Genomic DNA, 25,145 nt, shown 5'->3' on the forward strand with positions numbered 1-25,145 from the left:
TCTTGTGTATAGCAGCCACTATGGTGCATCCAAGAGATATTGGATGCTTCAGCCGGCCAGTAGAGTCACCACTGGATTGGAGCACATAGGCACACCAGGTCAAACACACACATAGTTGTACTGCAAGTCACCCCACAATTGCCATGTGCTGCCCAAAGCCATGTCTGCCTGCTGAGCATGTGTCCAGTGGGTTGCTGACTACAGGTAGCTCTCTTAGTGACACAGTGGAATAGAAACAGTCTTAGAGGTGCCATTCAGCTAAGAAATGGAAATAAAAACATACTGTCATTAAGTTATGTACATCTGTTAAAAGTTGGTTTTCCTCCTGTGAAATAATTTGATTTCTTATTTACAGGGTTCTGGATCAACTGTTTAAGTTCCATATAGAAGAAAATAAGAACCGCCTTGATGAGGTATGTGCTGCCCTTACAGTAGTCTCTGCATATGATTTAGGTGACATTTCCAAAGAGCAGGGCAAAGGCACGGGTATATTGGAGGGTAAAGGTAACCAGAATATTCAGAATACTCAGTGGGGAGCCTCTCTCTCTCCATGAATGAGATCTGCTCACTCATGGGTTACAGCAGATCAGGAGTCACAGGTACTGTGACAAAGAATGGACAACAGTCAGTTCAGTTTGGTGACACTAAGTGTTTCATTTACTCACTTGATTGGAAGCAGCCTCCCTTTCCTTCTGTCAGAGTCCAGCCCTGTGTGAGCAGTGCTCAGGTGCCCTGGGGCTGGAGAAGTGTCACCCTTTTCCTCCCTCACCCCTTAGGGCAAAATGCGCCAGATGTTGGAAGTGCTGAAATCAGACCTTGGCTGCGACCAGGACAGCGACACAGAGCAAATCCATGCAGATCAGGAGGCCTCAGGCGCACTGGAGCAGCACAAGTGTGGTACAACAGAAGAGCCTGAGTTTGACAGTAAAGGTCACAGGCTGAGGAAAGCTACAAAAAATGAAGAATTCCTTGAGAGCAGGGACTTGTCATCAACGAAACCAAACAATTGTCGATCAGTGTCCTGGAGCAAAAGGTCAAGGGAGACACAGGGCAAGGAGGACTTCTCAGAAGATACCACTGAAATTATGGGTGCTGGGAAAGAGTCTGATTTCCGTGGTGTGGTATTTGAAGAACACCCAGACACTTCACCCACCTGTGAGGCAGCTTCAAATTTGTTTGGTTGTGACAGTGATTTTGACACCAATAAGGAGCTTGATGAACTTGATGGAAACTTTGCAGAGGCCCTTCACATTTCACCTAAGTATTCATAACTGTAACCAAAACTTACCAGTTAAACAGAGATAGAGCTTCTTCTGTGGTGAACTGCCATTTGTCAACCAATAGTAAATTGTTAGATTTATTTTCAGTTATTTCTGTTTAAATACTGGTAAGATCTCTGTAGCAGGATACTATTAATTGGGCATTAATCTCTGTGTAAATTAGATCTTAAAGGATAAAGGGTCAGTTAAGGGTCAGTTATCAGAAGAATTTTTTGTATTTTGCCCATAATTGTATAACTCAAAACAAACTTGAGAATATTAAAACTACATTTATATTTTTAGAGCTGTAATAATAAGTTATGAAATATTTATTGATTTAAATAAATTAATTGATAGCGCATTTATGATCCTGCTATAAAGATCTGAGATGTTCTAGTCTGCAAGAATTCAACAACTTAACATAAGCTTAACATCAAACTATGTCCTCTTCCAGAATGGACAAGCAGTTCCACCATGCAGTGTGCTATGTTACCATTTGCGGAAGCCCATCAGTGAAAAACCAAACTATTTCACAAGAAGAAAATCCAAATTTTAACAGATCTATGTAGATTAATGGCTGCAGTTTTTTATTTTTAGTTCTTTACTGAATGTAACTGCTAAGTTCAATTTCTTGCACTGATGACAGCCATGGCATAGCATTCTGCATCAAGCTTTGGTTTTGGAAAATGATTGAATTGCTTACTGTTTGTTGACTAGAACTGTGTAGAAGAAAACACATCAGGCACCTCATACAGCAAATGGAAAATAGGTGGTGTATTTTCTGGTTTAAGTTTAAATTGAAGTTAGTACATGCATTGCACGAAATCAACCCAAATGTCATTGTTTAATCAGAGTTTGATCTGCAGCTATTGCCTGACATTCCTGTTGCTGCAGAATGAGTTTAACAGGTTCTGAGGAAATGCTGGCAAGTTACATTGTCTTGTTGTAGGTGAGGAACTAGGAGAAGTCTTAGGAACCTGGATTAAGCCTGTCCTCTATCTTCTAGGGTCAGTTTCTAACTCCTTCCTCCAAAAACAAGCCCAAGCTGTACCAGTCCTTACATAACAACTGCCACCACCTGCCTCCCCTGTGCCTCGACCGAAGTCTGTGACTCCATCAGCCAGATGACCCATTGCAGCTTAAAGGAGCTGAACAGACACAGACCACTGCTTCACTTATGAAGCATAAACTTTTAGACAAAAAAGAAATTTCAAAAAACAGCTAAAGGAAGGCAGTCAGAGAAAAACGTCTGGCATTATCACAGCACTGTAGTGCAGAGCACAATTCCCAAAGAAAGCAAAAGGCACTTTCCTGGATGCCTTGTCCACAATAATAAATTGCCCTTGTTGACAATGAAAGGAGACAGAGTTTATTTTAGCCAGGTACATGTGGCTGGGCAAATGGGCACCAGCCTTTCATCTGCCACACTCAGTTGGTTGCCTTGTAAGCCTGGCCTGCAGCATGAGTGCTCTGGCTCACTGAAAAGCAGGTGAGATAATGTGAGCACTTCTACATCCCCCCATCAGAGCCTCTCTTGTTGAAAAGATGTGACCACAGGGCTGAGTCAGTACAGTGCAGGGAGGGTTTGTCCCTGCACAAGTGATCACAGACCTCCTCCCATCCTCAAGGAAACTCCCTCTCTATTACTTACCCAAGGGAGCTGAACAGAAAGGATGCCCTAGGAAAATTTGTTTCTAGTCTATGAAGAATTCTGTCCCACAGGGACTGGTTCAAAAGCTAAAGAACATGGTTTGATACATACAAGTATAAAGCCTCTTTGCTCCTCGGCCAGGACTTCACCCATTCTTCAGGCCCTCCATTCCAAGTTCTCCATTCTTGGTCAATAATAGGAATTTAGGGCTTTTTTCCCTTCCTATCTCTACACTTGTGACTTGTACATCATAAAAAATGTCACTCAGCAAACTCTGGCTTCTGGTCTGCATGAGTCTGATTAAAGATTAGTAAGAATTTCACATTCAAATTTCACATGCAAAAATACTTTAGGAAAATCACAGAAAGACACTAGTAATGACATACTCATTTCCTGTAATACAAGTAACATAAAAACAAATAAAAACCTTGACCATATTTCCTGTTGATGAACTGTCTCAACATCAACGACATTTTTTTCTGAGTAACTTTTTTTTCTGGGTAACAGCAACTTAAAAGAGGAAAAAACTTGATTAAGAGAGACCTTTCACAAAGAAAACACCTGTCTTCCTAAACTGTAAGTGTGAACATCCACAGTGACCTGTCTGTTAAAGAAGCAGAGAATTACACACCCCAATATCCAGCAAGTGGAGCAGTGAGTCCAGTCCACAGAACTGGTTTCTCTCATAGGAGGTACTCCTATAAGATAGTAGGAAAAAAACATTCTAGATAGATGCTACCTATATAAAATCAGTTTATGTGCAAATCCAAGAGCAAATTTAGGCTGCCTTGGATTAAAAACTTGCTCTCTTCTATTCACATTTACTTTTAAGATAGTGCTTAAAATGTAAGTTGTTTAAAGACCCTGATATGCAAGCCTGACCCACAGCACTGATAAGATTAATCAACACTGCAAGGTTTGGGGATTTTTCTGAGGGTTTTAGTTGGTTGGGTTTGAATTTTTTTCTCTTGTCACATTTTACTTTGTGTTATACTCAAGTCGTGGCAAAAGCAGTAGCAGAACAGGGCATCACACACCATTACATGCCTGAATCTTAAGCTTGGGAGCAGTCAGCAGCAGTGATCTGCAGTGTAAAGATTTTTTTCTGCCCAGATTCATGTGGGCCATGAGTACATACATCATAACATCAATGTTTTTTCAGATAGACAAAAGCCTGCTAGTGTTACTTTGCTGTAACAAAACAGCCTCTTGTCTTTAAAGCTACAGTTTTGTCATCACTGCTCTTTGCTTCAAAGGTAGGATTCTGTTTATTTACAAAGCAAAGTAGGGATTTTGGTCATTTGAAGTAAAGATTAACAGGATCAAAGAATAAAGGTGTTCACATATCTTAGGGCTGACCAGAAAACAACCAGCTTTGAGCCATCCTTTTATCCTTGATCCACCCAGTGTTTTCGGCTCCTACAGAGTTTTCATTTAGGCTTAGCTGCAGAATGACCTCACAATTTTGTTTCTCTGCATTTCTATACACTTTTCATTTATAGCTATGCAAGAGTAGTTGTAAGAAGGATGCAGCTCAACTGACAGCATTTCATGATTCAAGTACAAATGGCTCCATTGGACAATGGGGAAAGAAGGGCTACTTGTTTCCTCAGCAATGTTTTGTGCAGCATTTATGAGTAAGAGAACTAGAACATCAGCATAAATAAAAACTAGTCCCAGGAGTTTCATTTGTAGCCCCTAAGGCAGGCTGTTCCATCGTGGTGACAGCACAGTTTCTAACCAACAAGATTGCCACTTGTTAACATTTGCCTTCAAATGTACTTTACCTTCCTGTGTATACCTAATGCATGATACTACCTTTGTATCATAGAGCTTGTATTTGAGACCTAAAAATTTATGCAAAGGGGAAAAAATACAAAATTGGAACTCAAGGTCTATTTCAGAAAGCTATGAGGAAGTCCAGTATCCCACTTTAATTTTGGACCACCCAAGACAGGAGCATACATTGATAAGCAAGTGGAGGGCACTGCAGCTGTGAGATGTTCCAAAGCCATCATTTTTTCTCTGGCCCTTTCCAGGCACTTACCCTGCTGTTCTCAAGAGCTGACACCTGGTATGTACACAGATTACAAGGAACGGAACAGCAACCAGTGATTTTAACGAAAATCATTTCTCACTCTCCAAAACAACCAAACCGGATACAGGCAGTCCAATCTTCCTGTTTCCTTTAGTGAAATCTGCTTCATTCAGAAACAACCACCTTCAGTTTGTATTTGTAGTAAAGCAAGTCATATGCAAACAGGTGAGCAGTAAATTAATCTGCCCCAGCCACTGCCCCAGCACAGTCACAGCCAGTCAAGGGATCCAGTTTCAAAACCTGTAGCAGGTTGTGGGCCAGGGGAAGCTGAGCATGTCACAGGGATAAAGCATCACTGGGAAGGGAAAAGAAGAAACAGCAGTTGCAACTAGCTCAACAAATCATCTGAGTTGTAGAACATCCACCTGTAGCTTATCTCCATTTTAAAGCCTAGGAGGACTCCAGGGTGTCAGGCAGTTGAGGAGTAGCAACAAGAATTGTTATTTCAATTGAAGGGTACCAAAATGAAGGATGAAGTACTGTGCATGGGACTTTCTGTTCTCTGTAGAAAGTCTCCAGAATAGCTGGGTTCCTAATGGTACATTAGCTCACCCACTAAGCTAATTCTAGCTGACAGCAAAGGCCAGGAGGTGTGCCCCACAGCCAGGTGACAACACACAAAACTTCACTTGCATTCATCTTTGAAGCCGTGACACTGGCCTGCAAAAAGTGCAGGCTCTCAATCCAACACCGTGTTTTAGGCTGGAGGAATGCCAGACTTCCCCACAGGCACCAACACAGGTGCTGCTGTGCCCTTGCTGCTATTGTAGATCACAGGATTCAGCACACACAGGTTCCCCTGCAATCCTTCCAGCCCTCCCACACTGGGGGAATGAAATCAGACCTTGAGAGGGCAAGGAAAGGCTACATAAATGGAGTAGGGAGGCCTCTGAAACCTGAGAGAGAGACTCCAGCAGAGCTCAGGCTGGCAGGGAACAGAGCTGCGCTATCCCATTCTCGTAGGCAGCGTGATCTGTAGCACGAGGTGCAGAGCTCTCTGCAGTTATCCCAAGAATTCAGCAAGCCTGTAGGACTCCCCTTACAGTATCTGTGTGAGGGCTGCAGCATACCTTACAGCTCACAGCAGCCAGAGACTGGGTCCAGATGAGTAACACAACTATGAGGTGGCCCCAGCTCTTCCCAGTATCCATTTCTCTCACTCATAAGCATGCTCACATGCCAAAGAAGTGAAGACACGTGTTAAAGGCCGTCAGCTCTCCTGTCAGCCTGAGAATTCCTTGCAGGACCTCAGAGGTGCAGCCTCTCCAATCAGAAATTCAGCTCAGAGGCATTTGGCACCTTGCTTTTTCCCAATGTTTGACACAAGTGAATCCAGAGATCACACAGATAGCACAGGTTTGGAAGCTGGCTCTGTCTTGGATTCTAAGAGAAAGAAGAGCTCCTGAAGCTTTCATCTTGGTTTTCCCTTCCCCAGACACTTGCATAGTGGCTACTCCCATCCCACCCTGACAGCCTTTACCCTTATACAGGGAGTTTCAGCCTGAGCATCAGTCTTTAAAGGCCCTTGCTATGGGTTTCCATAGGGTGTTTTTCTCCATGGCTCCTCCTCAGTATTTGAACATCTTAGAGTCTCTGTTCAATTCTCTTAATGGTGCTATCTGATCTCCCCAAAGGATTCTTTGGCACATCTCCCCATCCAGCTCCTTGTTCCTCCCTGTACCTGAGGAAGCAGCTGGAGGTGAGAGCACAGCCCTGCCATGAGACACCTGTGCTGCAGTCTCAGGCACACTCCAGTAACAAAGCTGAGGGGCAGGGGAGCAGTAGGCAGAGCCAGCCCATGGCCAAAGTTACCTTCCCAAATATCAGGAAATTCAACCTGAAGTATTTGTGAAGCATTTCCTGAATGTCCATTACTCTCAGTTCTGCTTATTTGTCATTCTTTAAACACCAGCACTGTGCAGAGGGATAAGGCTGACCTTTTGTCCTGAAAACAGGCTCAAATGGAGAACTGTACTTCCAGCTTGATGGCATACATGCACTGAAAATGCTAAACTCACCATGGCAGCCCTCCTAACACCATGGCACTAAGGACAAATTTGCTCTGACTGCAGGGAGTTCATACACTCAGCAATGCTCCTTATTTTGGGTAGATTGAGCTTTTTTGCAGTGCATCAAAGCTAGTGCGTCTGATACCTGTCATTTGGATTCCTATTGCTCTTCTGGGTGAGCCAGAAACTTCTCTCATCAGCTCCCATAAGTTTCTCGTGTACCAAGTCCTGGAGCTCTTGCCCAAAAAAGCTCCTGAAGTGCCAGATGAGCCAAATCCAAGCATCAAGTCATGTCCCTGTCAACCAACTCTGACTACCAGAAGTCTCTAATGGGAATTTTACAGTGGCTGGAAAATAACAACTGCAGTTTAAAACCATTTGGATTTAGAGGAAATTTAGGTTTCTGAAGATACTTTTGCCAGAGGTCTAAAACCAGTATAAATAATGTGTGATCAAAACTGCTGAGTGTTTCACCATGAGCCTCAGGTCCCAGGAAGTCTCATTTTCCTCTTCTGGTTTTGAATCAATGTCTGATAAAAGCACTTTGCTTACAATGAGCATCACACAGGACATTCCCCAGCATTTGGGAACTGCTCTGACAAGTACAGATGGATCTGTGGTTTGTAACTGTCTTACCTTAAGCTGATTAATGCCTTCAAACTGAGTTGCACCTAGAAGACAAAATTTAGCTAAAAGCCTGATTGTTTCAGATGGAGCTAGGTGGACAATGCTCCAAATAAAGCAAAGACAAAGGATATGCACTTGTCCAGTGTGAAGCTATAATGTCCGGTGTGCAATTCTTGTATTCACCTCACAAAGCCCCATTCATGCTGCACCAGGTGTGTAGAGCAAGCTCTGCATCACCTCCCTTTTTAACTCAATGCCAATTCTAGAATGAAAATAACTTCATTGCTTGTTGTTGGCAGCAGCTCCAATCATAGTAAGCATACAATCAACTGTTTCTTCTCTCACATGTTTTTGGAAAGGGATCTCCAACTTTCAAAAGCTTTTAATCCCTCCTACACTTAAATGTTAGAGGGAAACTGGAAGTTCAGTACCAAAAACAGCTTTAGAAAATACAAGACATTGCAAAAAAATATGACAGAGCAGCAGGCACAAGATTTTCCTGCCACAAAGATGACACCTATTAGTACCTAACACAAATTTTATACCCAGTACTTGCAGCACATTGGAAGAGGGATCACACCTTTGTGAACTGAAGGCAAAGTCCCATCTTAGGACTACACATGAAGAGTAAGTTCTTGGATTTTTCCTTCAATAATGGACCTATAAAAACTCATAATTGCTTCAAATATTTATTTCCATGGCAAAAATAGACTATAATATATTCATTTCACATATATTACATTCAGTAATACAACCTTTTCTGTCTATGAAACACAATTTATACATTGTTTTACAAACCAATTTCAGTTTTACAAGAATTAAAGCTGGTTTGATTATACATTTTTACAGTATTGGTGGCAAGACAGCAAAAAATAGACATATTAACCACTAGCTTAGTACTAGAAAATAATACTTCATGTTTGCTACTTTTAAACAAAGTCCCATTAAAATCCTTGCATACTGGCTCAAGTGAAAACTGAAGGAAATGGAGCCAGATCCTGTGTTCCTCTGACACTAAGGACTCAGTCCTACAAAACTGCTGACAGGATTTCAAACACCTGTTTGCTTTTAATGAATGAAGGGATTCCAGCAGTGTGCAGGAGTGTACATACTTGCTGATTTGCCAGGTAAAGCCTCTTAAATTTCCATCCAAGTGTCCCCAGAACAGCCACAAAGAGGACAGATAAGTTGGGTATTTCAAAGCAACTTAAGCAAGTATCTTTGTAAAGAGCATACACACCTTGTCTGTCAGAATTGTCCAGCATTAGCAAGGTGACAGACTGGAGGATTTTACATGGGTTTTCTCCATCAAATTTCCTACCATTCTAAAAATTAATGGCATTTGCAATGTCTTTAAAGTACATTAAAAGAAAGCCTCTTAATTTTACCTAAATATTTCCAAATGGAAAAACAGCATTTAATTCCCTTTATAAAAGTTAGGCACCTTCTGAAACTGCTCATAAAATTAATAATTTGGTAGTTTTGATTGCTGCATATCTGAACCAAAGAACATTACAGTATCTGCAGCTTTGCTCTTTGACTAGCCACAGGTTGGATCTGTTGTAAACTCTGTTCATTAGATTCTTTACATTTGATTTCTAGCTTCGTTCCCTAAGTAAAGCTGAAGAATAGACTTCAACAAAACAAACACCCTCGAGGTTATTCTTAACCACCAAACACAGCACAATGTGGAAAATAGCAAATAGAACCAAAGGCTATTTAGCAACAGGTTTTTGAAATGCTCATTGAAGTTAACAAATCCTTTTTTTTCAGTCCAGTTAGATCTTAAAGTAACGTGATGCCAACAGAGTGCACCAAGTTAGCTGCTCCCAAGCAAGATCATATTGAGAATTTTTGTTTCTTTAACTTCTCTTTTTACAGATACATTTGCAACAGCAGTTTAAGATTTTTTTCCCTTAGCTTAGCACAGCAGTACATTGTTTTAATGTCACTGTGTTGCAAATGCTGCATTGCAACAGACCTTCTAAGTACATGATAAATTCCATATTTCAGGAATCTCGTTAGCCCAGCCTTAACTTGGTGTAACTCACACCAACTGCATACACCTGGCTTCATTCAAAACATAGTTAGAATTTTGAATCATCTCACCTGCATCCATTAGAAATTATCACTGCAAAATTGCAAGTATGCCTATTCCCCCTGCATTTTGTATCTGTAAAACCAGAGACTGTAGTTTGAAAAATCTGACCTTTAATAAGTAAACAGAAATTAAGCTGACAGATTGCATTCAATACATTTGGAAAGGAAGATATGTAAAAATAACAGAGCCTCTGAAAAAGTATTTGGAGTTTAAAAAAAATCACATTTTAAAAAGCCAGTAAAAATAACACCTATGACTACATTCACTTACCCTACCATGCCATGAAAAACATACCATATGACTCAAACCCTGCTAGCAGCTCTACTTTGGATACAAAACATTCCAAATCCTCCTCCAAATGTCTTCTGCCACTCCTCACATCCTCACTCTCTACATCCAAAATTTTGTACTTGCACAAGAGAATTTCTTTTGAACTCTCATCTACTTTTCCTTTGAATGCTGTACTTTCCTGTATGCACATTCCTGCTGCATTCTTTTGGTTAATTCTTGTAATCTGTATTTGAATTTAAAGCAGAGGTGCACATTCATGCTTCAAGGGCTCAGGCTTTCATTGGCAGTAAGCCCATGCTAATTCCTACGGTATCATGAAGAACTGCAGGAATTTTGCATCTTGCAGGGCTGGACTCTGGCTTTCCACAACTTTGCCCCTAACAGAAAAAAACCCAACCCTAAACACTAAAGCACTGAGTTCTTAGCAACTGAAGCATTGATTCTTTCAAATTGATAGTTTGAACTATTGAAATAGAGTGATGGGTTCACTGTTTTTAAATCCCAGGGATTTAGTGATGCTATTGATATTAAAACTGAGGTTTCATTACACAGCTATGATAAACAACCCTGCAGTTTCCAAGTTTGGTCCAGAAGCCATTGAAATCTATGAGCCACTCAACTTCAACAGCTGCTCCAACACAAAACATGCAGCAGCAGCAGCTGGAGCAGCAGCCTCAGCCTTACTTATTACATTTAAAGGAGCCATTCTGGAGAAAATTGCTCCAAGCGTTGCCCATTTCAAAAAGAGATACACAGGATTACAAGAGAAGCCAAATTTAAAATGTCAAGAATCTTTTCCACTTTAGTAAAAATTTGTTTTACTTTTATTTGTTATTACTGTATTTGACTTTTTTTCTAAATGTTGCTGATAACTTAGAGCAGCTTTTCATTCATAGAAATACAGGAACACTGCCTTGGTCACCTTCTTTGAATTAAATGTATTTCTACATATAAACTGTAGCATCTTGCACCTTGTGTGAAAGGTATTCCAATGAGTGAAATAAAGGCATAAAGCTTTTCCTGCTCTTCCTGGGGGGCAGCAGAAAAAAGGGGAGCACTGCTGTGAAGGCTGCAGAGGCTGTGCCAAACTGCCCTGTGCACCTCAGAGCTCCTCCCTCACCAAGCAGGGCCAGGAGGGGCTGCAGCCTGAAGTTATCCCAGCCAAGTCAGTGACATCTTTGCAATGGACAGGGCTCTGACTTTTGCTTCTTAGAGAAGAGGTTTTAGCCCAAGACTACAAAGATTCACTGGCCAAAAAAAAAAAAAATCTCATCAAAGCAACCAAGAAAGAAACCAAATATGCAGATGTCCTTGCTACAGTTCGTATGCTCTTCTCCTGTCTTTTCATATAATTTGATCCTAGAAAGCATCTTATACCTAGTCAACAAAAGACCATCAAATCTGTCTCTTGACAGTATATAGCACCTTTATTTGTCCCTGAGAGCTCTGACATCCCTAGAGATCAGCATCATCTTTGCCAAGAATTCTTCATACAACTTTTCTTACTAAACAAACTCTGTTCAAATCTTGCATAATCATCTGATTTCATCCCCATAAAAACAGATACACATTTGGCAAAATTGGACAGGCTTTTAGAGAAATTTTTAGTTTTTCGACAAATAAATCCACCTTTGACTCACACTGTGGCTGGATTTGGACAGTGGATATTGTTATAACATCCAGAACTTCATGAAGCACCCAGCACAACTACATGTAAAAATGCATCCCTTTTCAAGGCTCAGAACAAAAGTGCTAAAAACTGAACTGTCTTTTATAAGTTAACTGAAAATCTAAACAATGGTTTAAAAAATAATTTTTTAAAGAAGGTTGTGAAGTTTAATTTCATTTGGTATCTAGAAGAGAAACTGCTCATTTTCAATGCTTACTCGGAGCCACATGCTTGCAAACAAAAGCAATCCTACGGTGTTCAGTAGAAAAACTCACATAAAGTCAAGTCTAATAAGGTCAAGTCTATCACTGCAAAAACAGACTGCTGATGGACAGAACTGGAGGCTGAAGGGAAGGAGGTAGCAGTGGTACACTGAAAAAACCAAGACTGTGACTACCAGATTTGAGCAGAGCCACCTCTAAAATGAACACTATTTCTTTTAGCTAAACATAAAAATAAGCTAAAAGATACACATTTCCTCACCCACCTCAGATAATCCCATAAATACTGGATTAAATTGCTTGTTATTACTGTTCCTTTTAATGCCTCACAGCTGATGTTCTGTCTCAGAAACTGCTGCTTGAGGTTCTGCTTGTCCATCATGACATTAAAACTGCATCTATCAGGTGACGAAGACCACAGTGCAAAGTTAAGAAATGGAAAAGGTACAAGCTACATTTCAGAGCCTGCCCTCCCATTCAATAACACTTCTGCAGATAGAAGTGAACTGTGGCAAAAATTAACAATGTTTTTAAAACCGAGCATGATAAAAATAGCCAAGTATGTTTGCTTCCTTCAATACTTCTGTCAACACAGATATGTCAGATTGGTATGTCTGCACGGTTTAGGTGTAAAGAATCTGTCTTCAGCAACTGGTTTCCTCTGGACTTCCAGTTTTATATTTGGCAACTAACAATTCCTAGGCATTTTATATAACAACAAATTTCTTTTCCCTAATCTGAAATATTCAATCTAACTTATACTGAGAGTACAACAAATCAGACTGCTTCCAAGCAGACCTGAAAGCACCAGATCAATATTGTGTACCTAAAAGAAATATCTTTTGTACAAAATAATATATTATCTCAATGCCATTTGGACCATATGTTTACCTTCATGGAAGCAGCTTATTACAAAGGAAATTGAGGCAACCAATTTATAATCCTTAATTCGTGTTCTGGGACACAACTATTGTTTTGAAGGGGGTTTAATAGTTTCCAAACCCTCAGAAAAATAACAATTTCAACACTATTAAATCTGACTTTTAGTTTCATTTCATTTCACTAAGCAGGTATCAAGGGAAATGTACACTTAACCATGCCTGCAGACTGGTCTACTATACAGGGTTTTTTTTTAATTAAACCAGATATCAAAAAATATCACTCAATTTGGAACAGGGAGTTTCAACTCAGCATCTCAAAAGACTTTGACAGGCAGCTAAAACCACACTGTCCCCACTGAAAACCACAGAGGATTATTTAGGGATATCATCATTTGACCAGTAGTCTGTACCTGCCTACTTCAGGTCCATGCACAGCCACTGACTCAGCCACTTACACAGCCACTAAATTACCCCATCCCCAGTGCTCCCTCTAAGAGCTCTTTTCTGCAATTTCTCAGATGTTCCTCATTGCAACGCTGCAAAGCATTAGCAAAATTTGCTCTAGCACTAACAAAATAATCTGGAAGATTCTACAGAAAATTCCAGTGCTTTACTGGCTTTCTTGGCTGGAACATGAGCATTTTTTTAAGGTCATCTTTGCACTGTGTAAACCAGCAATCATAGCTGCCACACCTCCTCCATTACACTTCAGACAATCATTTCCACTTCACCACTCTGCACCTTCTTACTCCCATTTTGGTTCTCTCACTTCATCAACTTAAAAAGCTCTTCTTAAAATAACAGGTTAGTAATGGTATATTACCAAATGAAACAATGCATGATTATAGTCTCTATATTTAGCTACATAAATAACAGAGCAAAAAAAGTGCTTAAAACATTTGCATCCACTTTGATTTCAGCCAGTAAAATCAAACTGTCCTCTAAATATATGAATAATACTGAATATGTACTTTCTCTCATCCATTTGTTTCCAATAACGTCACAGATAGTTAAAATATTTTTCCCCTGCCTGTTGCAGGAAATGCCTCCTCTGAAATGAAAGTTATCAACAGTTGCCATTATCTTTCACTTTCACTATCACATGGCACTACAGCTAACTACCAACAGCTTCCCTAGGACTTTCTGCATGATTTTTGAAAAGTTGGTTCAAACATTGTCAGTCTTCTCCTCTGAAAATATTGTTATGTTTAAAAGTTTTCTGTTGTGGTGGTTCGTTTTCTTTTAAATTTAAAAACCCCAAATATAAAAATAACTGTTCTTAAAGCAACCGCTTAAAATATCTAAGAGCTGCTCATTTTGCTAAGTAAGCCAGAGGAAACCAAATGTTCATTTTAAAAATATAGATGTATTGTTCTAAATATAAAATTGAAAGCAGAATCAAACTGCATAAGACCTTGACATTCCCAAGGGGCAGATTTCTGACCCCATCTGCACCTACAGATTTTAGCTTTTGCACAGTCAACAATTATGTTTCAAAACATAGTGTCAGTAAATTGTACTATATACCTCCATTCCATAAAATACTTATTTTGCTCAGAGTAACACCACTCTAAAGAATGTGTGCAAGTACTACAGAGCAGTACAAGTAAAATCATTCCTTAATGTGACTGTGGCTGAACGTGGGAAGGATTCAGTCCAGCCAAGATCCTGCTGTGCAGGGACTGTTGCACTGACTCGCATTTAACAGTCCCATGGCAGCCCCAAATGGTAACTCTGGGATCCATCAATGAGGAAAACACTGGTGAGAACAGCTCTGGACAACTCCAATTTTCTTTCTGTAAACTCTTGCAGAGTCTCTTAGGAAGTGGCAGGGGTTAGATGAGTCTAGAACTTTTGAGAAACTGAATGAGAACTCCATAGACAAAAGTGTACTGCGAAAGAGTCTGCACCATCATCATCCTCTGCTGCCTCAACATATCCAGCACTCGTGGGATGTCCAGCATCTGCACGAAGGGAACAAAACATTACAAGTGACTGGTGAGCAAGGAAACTGGCTTGCCTGTTCCCAGCAGGAGGTTCAGAGCAGTACCTTAGTGATGATCTAAGGACAGAGTCAGCTGTTCTGATTTCAGCTCTGACAATTCATTGCCCCTGCCTGCAGTACAGACTGCACTACACCACTGACCATCTGGGAAATAAGCATAATGAGAAAGGTACCTGTCTCATGGGGTATTGATCTTCACAAATCTAATGGCTGAAAAAGCCTGTACAGTGTTAGGAGAGGGATGCACAATGAAACAATAAGTATGTTGAGTTTCAGTTGACATACTATATTATTAATGAACATTTTACAGCCATCCAATTCAGGCTAGAAGTTGATAAGATGGATTTTATTCTATTAAACTACCACATTGTCCTCTACTGAGACTGATACTGCAAATACACTGCACTTAGGAACAAAATAATAACAAGTACAGAGACTGGCTACAAAGGATGCTCTTGAATATTATCAATTCTAATAAAGGCAAGGAGCAGTAAATGAAATCCTGAAACATGCTCAGTGGCCTAGGGCATACCTTGCTCCACTCAATCACTCAAACGTCTAAGGGAATCAAGAATCCAAATGAGCATTCCAGTGCCTGGTGTGTATGTGGGCAGCTCTAAAAGATTATTAACTTCTGCTGAATTCCCAAGAGCCATTTCTAGCACAGTTGTAAGGCCTTTCCCAACAGCTGCTCAGATGAACAGCCATAACGCATTCTAGGCAGGTTATTTATTGCCCCTTCCAGTACCTAACATGATCTGAAGCAGCAGGAAGGAGAGGAGCTCACCTCGTTGTGTTCCAGGCAGGCGATCATGATCTCGGCCAGGATGACCACCCCGGTGCGCCCCACGCCCGCGCTGCAGTGCACCAGCAGCGGGGGGTTGGCGCTCCGGGGCTCGGCCGTGCTGTTGGTGTGCCGCCGCACCGACTGGATCTCCTCCAGGTACGCTGCCACGTTCAACAGGACACAAATCAGTCATTAGGAGAGGAAGCCACACAAGCTATGCTATTGTGCTGTATGACCACCAGAGAGTAGTAATTTAACAATGGACACGCCACAGAAAAAGGATGCATTGTACAAATCACAAACCCTCTCCCCAGTTCTAACATCAGCCATCGGAAGATGCATAAAATGAAAAACAACTGCAACACCACAGAAGTAGGAGCCCATTGTGAGTTATATCTGCCCCATTTTTTAGCTGCATTCTCGTCACATTAGGTGCAGAAGTCATACCCCAACCATAGCAATACAGACCTACAAGGATCATCTAGCTTTTGAAAGGATTTCCTTGCCTTGTTCTCCTATTCCTACTAAAGACAGCTACGGCTGCAACATATTCGAATGCGTAGTATGCAGTGCGATTATGTTTTATTCTATACGGACTTCTGATAAATTATTTGATTTAGACAGAAGGAGTCACTTTAATAAATTGGTATATTCCTGCAAAAAGTATAATTCAGTATCTCTTGCTGGTGTGAAGAAACTTTTTACAATGGAATGCTTGGCTTACTTGTCCAAAGTTACTTCATATATAGCAGCCATTTCAGAAGGTATTAATAGAACACCACAAACCACACCCCAAACCAAAGCTATTAAGTACAACTTACATAAAAATCCCTTTAAATCTTCTGGACAGCCATGCTCTGGCCAGTCAGTGTACTGCAAATGCCAAACCGTTCTCTCCTGTCCTGTGAGCAGATGTTTAATCTTCAATCCTGTCGTTGCGTAGCAGCCGGAGTCGGTGCGGAATCGCGTGGTAATCTTAAATCTTCCATATGTCACAGTGTTGTGTCTTGAACCAAGACGTGGCCAGTATCTGAAGCTTTTTTCTCTCCCACTTTCCTTTAAAGCAGAAGACTTGCTTAGCAAGAAACCTAAGAACATTCATAAAACTAATGTTCCTGTAGTAACAACTGTATCTCTCCTCCACTAAGTAGTACTAATGTGTTATGGCCTCTTACTGGGAAAACCAACTTTCCATCAGAAAGAGCTTGCAAATTCATTTTTCTGCCAAAGGAATCAAGACAGAAAGGGGTCACTAGAAACTTATCTTCAATCAATCTAGTTGGTGGAAAAAACATCCCCCTCCTCTAACAGATTATAAAAAAAATCATTGTGGAATTTCTGGGAGAAACACAACTTAATTTATACTCACTTCCTCTGCTGTCACCATAGCTATGATGGCAATCCCTTGTTCCCAGATCATCTGCCAGAAATCCTGACATGTGTTTTGCAAAGGGCCCTGTGTGGCAATGTAATCCCACTCTATGCCACCAACAGAGATCTGTGAAAATAGAGACATTAGATTAGTAATTATTGAAAACCCTCTCCCCAGTTCTAACATCAGCCATTTGAAGATGCACAAAATGAAAAAAGACTGCAACACCACAGAAGCTAAAGCCCATTGTGAGTTATATCTGCCCCATTTTTTAGCCGCATCTTGTCACATTAGATGCAGAAGAGCCACAATTGTACAGATTCATAGCTAAATAAATGTATTTTATATCACAAGCTTCATGTCAAACTGAGAAAATAAAATTGTATTTCTCCTTTGTGAATTTGAGGTCTTTTAGAAAATTCATGTTTAAAGAAGCTTTCTACTCTAGTGCTGTAAATATTATTACTGTACTAGTTGTTCTTTCCTGAAAAAATATTATCTTGCTTGAGAAGGATCAACATTTGTGAATGAAGCAGAGAAACTATGATGCCATGTCAGTATACAAACAGACTTATTAAAAAAAGACAGCAACACAAGTGCTGCTTTGACAATCTCAACTCTTCTCATAAAAAACAACTGTAGTTGCACTTAGAGCGGATAAATGTACTGAAAAATGAACTGCCCTCAAGGTTCTTGAAGACACCCTTCAAAGTCTTTTAAACAGAGCTTAAAGAGTTAAGGATGGGGAAAAAGGTCAGCTGAAGGCTTTGAAAAAGCCAGTTTCCCCAGCTCTGGCTCTAACCATCCAAAAAAGCTTAAGCTAGGAGCAAGCCTACTGCTCATAGTGGATAGTCTGAGAGTACAGAAAAGGAAGAAACAATGCAGCTCAAAAATATCACAGTCATTGCAGAGGAACCCAGTTTGCTTTAAACATATTTGCCTCCTTAGCTCTGGGCAGAATGGAGATGTCTCTTGTTAGCAGCAATCCCCAGAGAGGGAACACAGAAAAGCAACAGTAGATCAAATCAACACAGAATCAAAATGCAGAAGATCCCTCCAGTAATTAACCCTCTATTATTCTAGGTGATTAGGAAAACAGGTTCCTGCTTTCCCCAAAGAAACCCTGGAGAAGAAAAGAAAGAGAGAGAGATGGAGTGATTGTCACTGATTTCACCAAACCAAAAACTGATAGGCAGATGCATTTTCAGTTGCACGTGAACTGGGAAATTTCTCTCCGAGAGCATTTCTCTCACCTTGATATGGGATGCATTGATGTAACCCGTGTTGTTTTCTTTGGTTGGGACCAGCTCCACCCTGGTGTCATCGTAGGGAAGGACGTCCTGGAAGCGGTTCCTCTCGGCGTTCTCGGGCAGCCGGGCGATGGAGCACTCCCCATCCCGCAGCCTTTTCTTCTGGACGCGCTCGTACTCCGTGAACACCATGCCCTGCTCCAGCCGCTGCTCCAGGGCTCTGCACTGCAACACAGCACACAGCCGGGCAAGGTCACTCTCTGAGGGGAGCCTGTTTGCACAGAGAGCTCATGAAATGTGAAATGGACGTATTTTCTTCTCCTCCATACTTCTGCAATGCTTTTCCAGCTATTAATGCTTCCACAAGCATACCAGAATAAATTAGAGGCAATCCTAACCAGCAGGAATTTTGTTCAAGTGAAAACTAAGCAGCCTGTTATACTTCACTAGGTCACAAAGATTTAGTTGGGTACTGCTGGTAAAGGAAAAATTACTTCATAGTTTCTGTAAAGACAGCCCATCTGGGGAGAAAAAATTTGGCCAACCAGACAGTTATGCCATACTGCACACTGCTTCAAATACCTTTGATCCACCTGCTCAATATAGCAGCTGGGTGACACAATTTTAAATGTCTCCTTTAACTATATAATAAACAAAAATAATAATAAAAAACCTCATAAACTTAGTTTTTTGGATGGAGGAAAACTATTAGAAAAAAATCTAGATTTATACTTTTAACTGCAGCAAGTTTCTAAGGCAGGAAAGCTGCCTTAGAAACTTGCTGCAGTTAAAGTATAAACCCAGAATTTTTTTCTAATAGTATAATTCAATCTTCTTTATTTAATAAACTACTCCCTCCTCCCCTTTATTATTTTGAAACCAAGTCGTTTCTAAATCATAAGACACTTCTGGAATTTCTGCACCTCTCTGCCAACAATAAGGAGGAATAATGTGTAAGATTTCAGCCAGAAAATTTCATCTATGTCACATGTCCCCAGATTCTTACAGAAACTGCTCTGTGGTATCAGGTCATGGAAGTGTCTTATATCAAGTAAGTATGCAAAATGTTACAGAAGAAGGTGTAAACTTCCCTCATATGCAATTTGCACAACAATACATCAACTGCACAAACTCATTTATTATCTTTAGGATAAACTCACATATTTAAACTGACAATAGCATGAAGCTGAGCATTTTTTTTACTAGTTTTTTCTACATTTTTTTTATCCTGACACAAGCTGATGCAATCTTATGTTTCTCAAATAATGATCCTCAAATTCTAGAACCTGCTGTCATCTCATTGTTCTGACATCCTCTACTGAGTTTAAAATTTCAGCACATCAAACAAGTTCTATCTATATTTTTTAGGGTCTACCTGAACAAAATAGATAAATTCAATCTGCATAAGTTGTATTCTGGGGATGCAATTTAGCTTCAAGACTTGCTCTAAACACCATATGAATTACTAATAATTGCAAATAAAATCAATCTCACACTCAGAATTTTAGATTTCACACCTTTTCACTCTGGAAAACCCATAATTAAGAGAGAAAGCAGGATGAGTTGCACAAAAATACATCAGTAGGTACTAGTTAATTCATTTCCTGTATGTTCAAAGGGTAAACGATAATTGAATCACTGTCATCTTAAAGAAAAATCTGAATTACACCAAATATTTCTAGCAATGACTTGTCAACCTGGAATCTTTTTATTTTCTTCCTATTCTCATCATTTGAGTTGCATTAATATGAAGCGTTTTACAATCAATAAAATGTACCATTCATAATCATGTAATTTTGAAAAATTGCTATTGTAAATCAAGCATTAAAAAACTTCAACATACTCTTTCATCATTTGTTGCTCTCGTTGATTCTTCCTTCCCCTCATCTGGCAGAGGCATCCTAGTCAATGCCAGTCCATTTAGGGCAGCTAGCTTCAAAGGCCCCATTTTTTTTGCATCATTTTTATTCTTTTTCATACCCTGCAAAAGAAAAGCTAAAACTTGTAAATACTCTTAAATATCTGATGAAGTTATAAAGCAGAAACCAGATGAGTTCAACTAAGCAAAAGATCCTTCTCTGGCCCCTTCTGTGAACAGCTCTGACCTTTTTCTTTGATAAGCCCTGCAGTGAGAGATTAGGGTGGTGGGACTACATTCCTCCAGGGACACAGCACAGGTCTGTCTTCATTCCAGACAGGTTAATGAAACTGCATGAGAATGACAAATATTGTTCTCTACAAAGCTCACCACTGAGGGTGTGAGGAGGCAACTGCAGATACTTAACATTCTTGAACAGACCTGGGAACATTTCCCAAACCCAAAAATACATTACAATGATTCCTTACTACACTATTCAGTTTGCAGGCACTTTTCTTCCCTACAATCAGGCAATGACCATATACCTTTCAGATATTTGGATATAGTTAAATATTTTACGAAGTTTGCAACACACTTGACATACAAAACATGAACACAGAACTGCAGACAGATTTGAGTCCTGGACTGGGCCATGAATCTAAATTACAGAATTACCATTACTTATTTGGTGAAAAATATCAAAGGGGGATTTCTATAAGGAATCAATTCAAATTATTCTTTTAAAATGTGTAAGAGGAAACTTCATCATTCCTGCCATTGCTGAGTTTAATTGTTAACAAAAATACACAGAAAATATGAGCACATGTGCTGCTTGGATGATAATGCTTTCAAAAGTTAAATGGTGGTAAGAAATAGGAAGACAAACCTAACAGGATGAGACTGCATTTAAAAGTGAAGTGAACACAAACACAACAATAAAAGTTCATTGAAAAGCAAAATGTGCAAGCATTGGTTGGGGCCAGCTTTGTAACTAGGATATTCATCTCCATTGTCAACACAGAAAGGTAATGTTCTGTATTATGCAACAACACTTAAATGTTTCTGAAGCAGAAACTATGTTACAAACGCTTGAAATGAAAAATTCTGATATTAATTTAATTTAAAGGTTGACAGGAACATGCCATAACTACGTAACTGTCAAAAGGAAAAGCAAGGTCTGATTTTGGTAGAGACATTACTGTCTGAAAATGTATATTTTGGAGAACAAATAGGAACTATTTCAATACATAGCTTTTGCATAGGTTAGTTTTTGCAATATCTGCTATTACCATAGAAGTACAATTTATATGGCAGTTCCCCTGCAGTCCAGCTTGTGCAGAAAACTATTTGACACTAACTCAGGTATCAATCAAATTTAAAAGGCAAAATAATAATATAAAATGGTCTTCCTCTATTAGCATCTGAAATCTGCCACAAACTGCATAAAACTGAACAAAATTTTCAAGCAAAGTGGGCACTAAGGAGTGCCAGTGAAATTGTTCATTCCACACAGACCTTGATGTTTCTATGAGGTGGGAATTACAGAAAAGGTGAAACTTGCAGTTTTTCACTATTTACGGTGTCATAAGATTGGAGTAGGAGAAAGAGATATGGCAAGCAAGAAATACCTTCAGTGGGATAAAAACAGCTTGAAGAGAAGGCAAAAGGGAGAGGATATGAAAAAGGAAGGCATGAAGTGAAGAAGAAAATGCAAGGAAAGAATTTATTCCTTAAGGTGTCAGGTTCCCTCTTAGGTCAGAAGAAGCAGGTAAACAAATTTTTTAAAAAGTAGATATTTCATCTACATATCATTTTTCAGTGAGAGAAAGAAAAGAAAGTTGAATAGAAAGAGTTGCTTCTGCTCCATATAAGAAGTAGGGCAGAATAGGGATCTAGAACTGATTTTAAATTAGCTCTTTCTAAAGTTCCTAGCCAGGTTAAGTTTTCAGATGGATGGAGACTGAACAGCTGGATTTGTGTGAGTGGACTAAGCAAACAGAACTCAGACATGGCAGAGAAGGGGCTAAAAGACAGCTAAGCAAAGTTAACCAGGGAAACAGAAATACAAAGGTCAAGCTTAAGGTAGCTTTAATTCAAATGCTTTAAAAGCATCTCAGACTGACTAAAAGAACCCCAAACCTCAAACAAAAACAACAATCAACTGCTACAGACAACTCAAAACAAAGCAAATAGTATCCACTTACACCTAGAGGGGGAAGGCCTTCCACAATATTCTTCTTCCCAGACAAAAGATCAGACACGGGTCTCTTCTTTACTGAATCTTTCCTTACTCTGTATCTGCCTGATGTTGTAAGATCAGATTCTGACATAGATGGAGTAAGCAGTCCTTCCCCTCTTCTCTGTACCTGGCTTTCTACTAGTAAATGAACAGGGCTCATATCTTTCATTCTCTTCTCTGCCTCTGTGATATGTAATTTAGGCTCAAGGATATGCAAAGGGCCAGCAGATGAAGCAACAGAGCTATAAGGGTAGTTCAGTACTGAATCATGAGAATAACCTCCCATAACAGATGAAAGTTGGGTTTGATCTTCAGGGAGAGGAGAAAGACTTGTACTGGCCTTATTCTCTTCTTCAAATTCTTCTTCTTCCTCACTACTGTGAATCAGCATAGTGGCATCTGAAAGGGTTTTCTTGTGATCACACTTCACACATTCTTCTTGCTCACCTTCTTTTTGCTTCGTTCTCTCCATCAGAATGTTGGGCTGTGATCCTTCTGAGATAACTCTTGGAAGAGCCACATCTGCTGCAGAAGCTGACATGGTCCTCTCTTTAATTCTCATTCCTTCAAAGCTGGGAGTCAAGCCAGCTATTTCAATACTGTTCCTTTTCTGCAGCTGAGCGTGGCGTGCCGATGTCAGAGGTTCACTGACCTCCTGAAGGGAATGAGCCACAGGCAGGCTGTCCTCCTGGAACGTCTGCACAGAGTGGTGCACTCGCCTGGTGATGAGATCCGGGTTGCTGCTGCTGATGTAGATGTGCCGGGAAAGGTCAGGAGTGCTGTTGGCAGGCCTGGGGTACGGGTACGGCGGAGGCGGGCGATAGACTTGAGTCTTCATTATGTTGGGTGCTGGGTAATCCTGGGACTGGAGCTGCACATTTGTCAGCTCAGGCACACTGACTGCCCCAACAACTGGGCGCTTTTCAGCAGGATAGGGGTAGGGGGATTGGCTATGGAAGCTGTAGTTCAGGTTAAATGGATAATGATTAGACTGTGGGGCAGCAAAGTGGGCATGCTCTCGAATTTCAGGCTGACTGTAAACTAAGGCATCGGGCCTGCTGTAAGCATATGTGTTGCTGATGTTAAGATTTCTCATTGAATGACTCTGCCTGTCTGTGTGCACCATCCCCCTGTTGAGCTGTCTCATCACAGTCTCATAGTCCGGCGTGGGACGGTAAGAAGGTGGTATTAGTGCACTGTGTCTGTGTGATGGGACATAGTCAGTTCTGAGCACATCACTTCCAGTAATGCTTGGGTTAGAGGACATGGGGGATGGCTGCAAGTAATGCTGTGGATTGTTCAAGGAGTTTGTGCTGTGTGCACTATAGACACTCCCATTGCGGATCCGACCGCTGTAGTCGTGAGGGGCTCTGTCCAAGCTAGTCTGAGAGTGACAGTAGTATCCGTTCTGATTGCTCACAAAGAGGTTATCTGAAAGCAAAGTGTAACAATAATCTTTATGTCCAGGACATCAAACAAAGTTATCCTCTATTAAGAGGCAGCTAAGGCAATGCTTGAGATTTTTAAAACCTCAGTTATTCTTAGCTATGTATTGAAATGGGAAGGAAAAAAACCCAAATCAAAATCCCAGCTTTTCTGTTGTTGATACCCAAGGTATATACACCAGAATAACGTATTGTATTTATTTCAATCATGTAAATCCCTATGGGAAAACACCATCTGTTTATGAATTACTTTCCTCTCTTTAGGATAGGCTTCCTAAGTTTAAGTCCAAAACAAACAAAGTTCATATCAATCTTAAGCCACACCACTGAAAAAATTAATGTCTACACTAGGATTTGCACTAATGTACTCAGTTTGAACAGCAAAGAAAGAAAGAATGAAAGAAAAAAAAAAACACAACAAAAAACCAAAACAAAACAAAAATACCACCAAAACCCAAAAAAACAGCCCAAAACAAGCAGACAAAACCCCTTGCTCTTCTCTCTTGTACTCCTTCAGGATGTATGTAGGTATAGCACAAGACCTCAAAAAAAACAAAATTAACTTTCCTCCAGAAATTTTGAAGGCAGTTTAAACTACCACCATATATTGTTCACATATATATATACACCTACACTGTCAAGAAAATGTTCCAACAGTTTATACATCCAAGACATATTTAATAATTTTAATTACTACTTCATTGGATGTACAATTTGCCAGTCTCCAGATTCAGCCATTGCTGTAGATGCCTTCATGATTTAACTGTTTGGCTTCACCAAAATAATTGCCACACTTATGTTAATGAATTTTCTGACAATCAAAAATTGTTTTATGAAAAAAGTTTTCGAAAAGAGGACACCTGTAGTAGCAAGTACTCAGCAATACTTACAACACTAAACTGCAAAGAATCCAGTTACATTCTGAATGTAGCTGAATACCTGTATTTCATTTAGATCTGTGTAACTGTTTTGATAGAAAATGTGCTTATTCCTTCCTGTGAGCTGGCCTTTTAGAGTGCTATTTATCCAGCAGATTTGTAAATCTGGAAAGTTCCTATCAAAGTTGAGGAGATTTTGCAACAGATTAGATTCAGCCCTTCAGGGCAGCAACTTTGTTAATTAAAGACACAATGTGTAACAATCAAAATAATGAGAGAAAGCAGCCATGACTCCACTGTAAAGTGCTAAGATAAAGAGTCTAAATAGCTTGAGAATGTTAGGGTTTGCTTGGGGTTTTTTCTTTATTTGTTTCAATCAAATATATACCAAGTCCATAACCTGCAAACTTCTTTAGCCTTTGAATTCCTCAACACCTTGTAAACTTAGAAAATTGTCTCTCTTCCTGCATTCTGGATTTAACTATTTTTTAAAATTTTTTAGTT

The 25,145-nt window shown here is 40.0% G+C and overlaps 2 protein-coding genes across 6 annotated transcripts in view; one reads left to right on the forward strand and one right to left on the reverse strand.

Moving 5' to 3' along the window:
* Positions 1 to 3,358, forward strand: part of SPATA7 (spermatogenesis associated 7) — a 34,318-nt gene extending 30,960 nt beyond the window's left edge. For all 4 annotated transcript variants that reach the window (XM_059474711.1, XM_059474712.1, XM_059474713.1 and 1 more), the window contains 2 exons: positions 356 to 413; positions 777 to 3,358. In XM_059474711.1, coding sequence (XP_059330694.1) covers positions 356 to 413; positions 777 to 1,271 — 553 coding nt within the window. In that variant the 3' untranslated portion in view covers positions 1,272 to 3,358. The remainder of the gene's footprint in view (positions 1 to 355; positions 414 to 776) is intronic.
* A 4,961-nt stretch (positions 3,359 to 8,319) lies between these two features.
* The window catches only part of PTPN21 (protein tyrosine phosphatase non-receptor type 21), a 43,701-nt gene continuing 26,875 nt past the window's right edge, over positions 8,320 to 25,145 (reverse strand). For both annotated transcript variants that reach the window (XM_059474710.1, XM_059474709.1), the window contains 7 exons: positions 22,284 to 23,749; positions 20,065 to 20,202; positions 18,225 to 18,446; positions 16,969 to 17,097; positions 16,421 to 16,655; positions 15,600 to 15,760; positions 8,320 to 14,771 (listed from right to left, as the gene is read on the reverse strand). In XM_059474710.1, the coding sequence (XP_059330693.1) occupies positions 14,643 to 14,771; positions 15,600 to 15,760; positions 16,421 to 16,655; positions 16,969 to 17,097; positions 18,225 to 18,446; positions 20,065 to 20,202; positions 22,284 to 23,749 (2,480 nt within the window). In that variant the 3' untranslated portion in view covers positions 8,320 to 14,642. The remainder of the gene's footprint in view (positions 14,772 to 15,599; positions 15,761 to 16,420; positions 16,656 to 16,968; positions 17,098 to 18,224; positions 18,447 to 20,064; positions 20,203 to 22,283; positions 23,750 to 25,145) is intronic.

The sequence above is a fragment of the Ammospiza nelsoni genome, chromosome 6, assembly GCF_027579445.1.
Source record: "Ammospiza nelsoni isolate bAmmNel1 chromosome 6, bAmmNel1.pri, whole genome shotgun sequence".
In the NCBI taxonomy this organism is placed as follows: Eukaryota; Metazoa; Chordata; class Aves; order Passeriformes; family Passerellidae; genus Ammospiza; species Ammospiza nelsoni.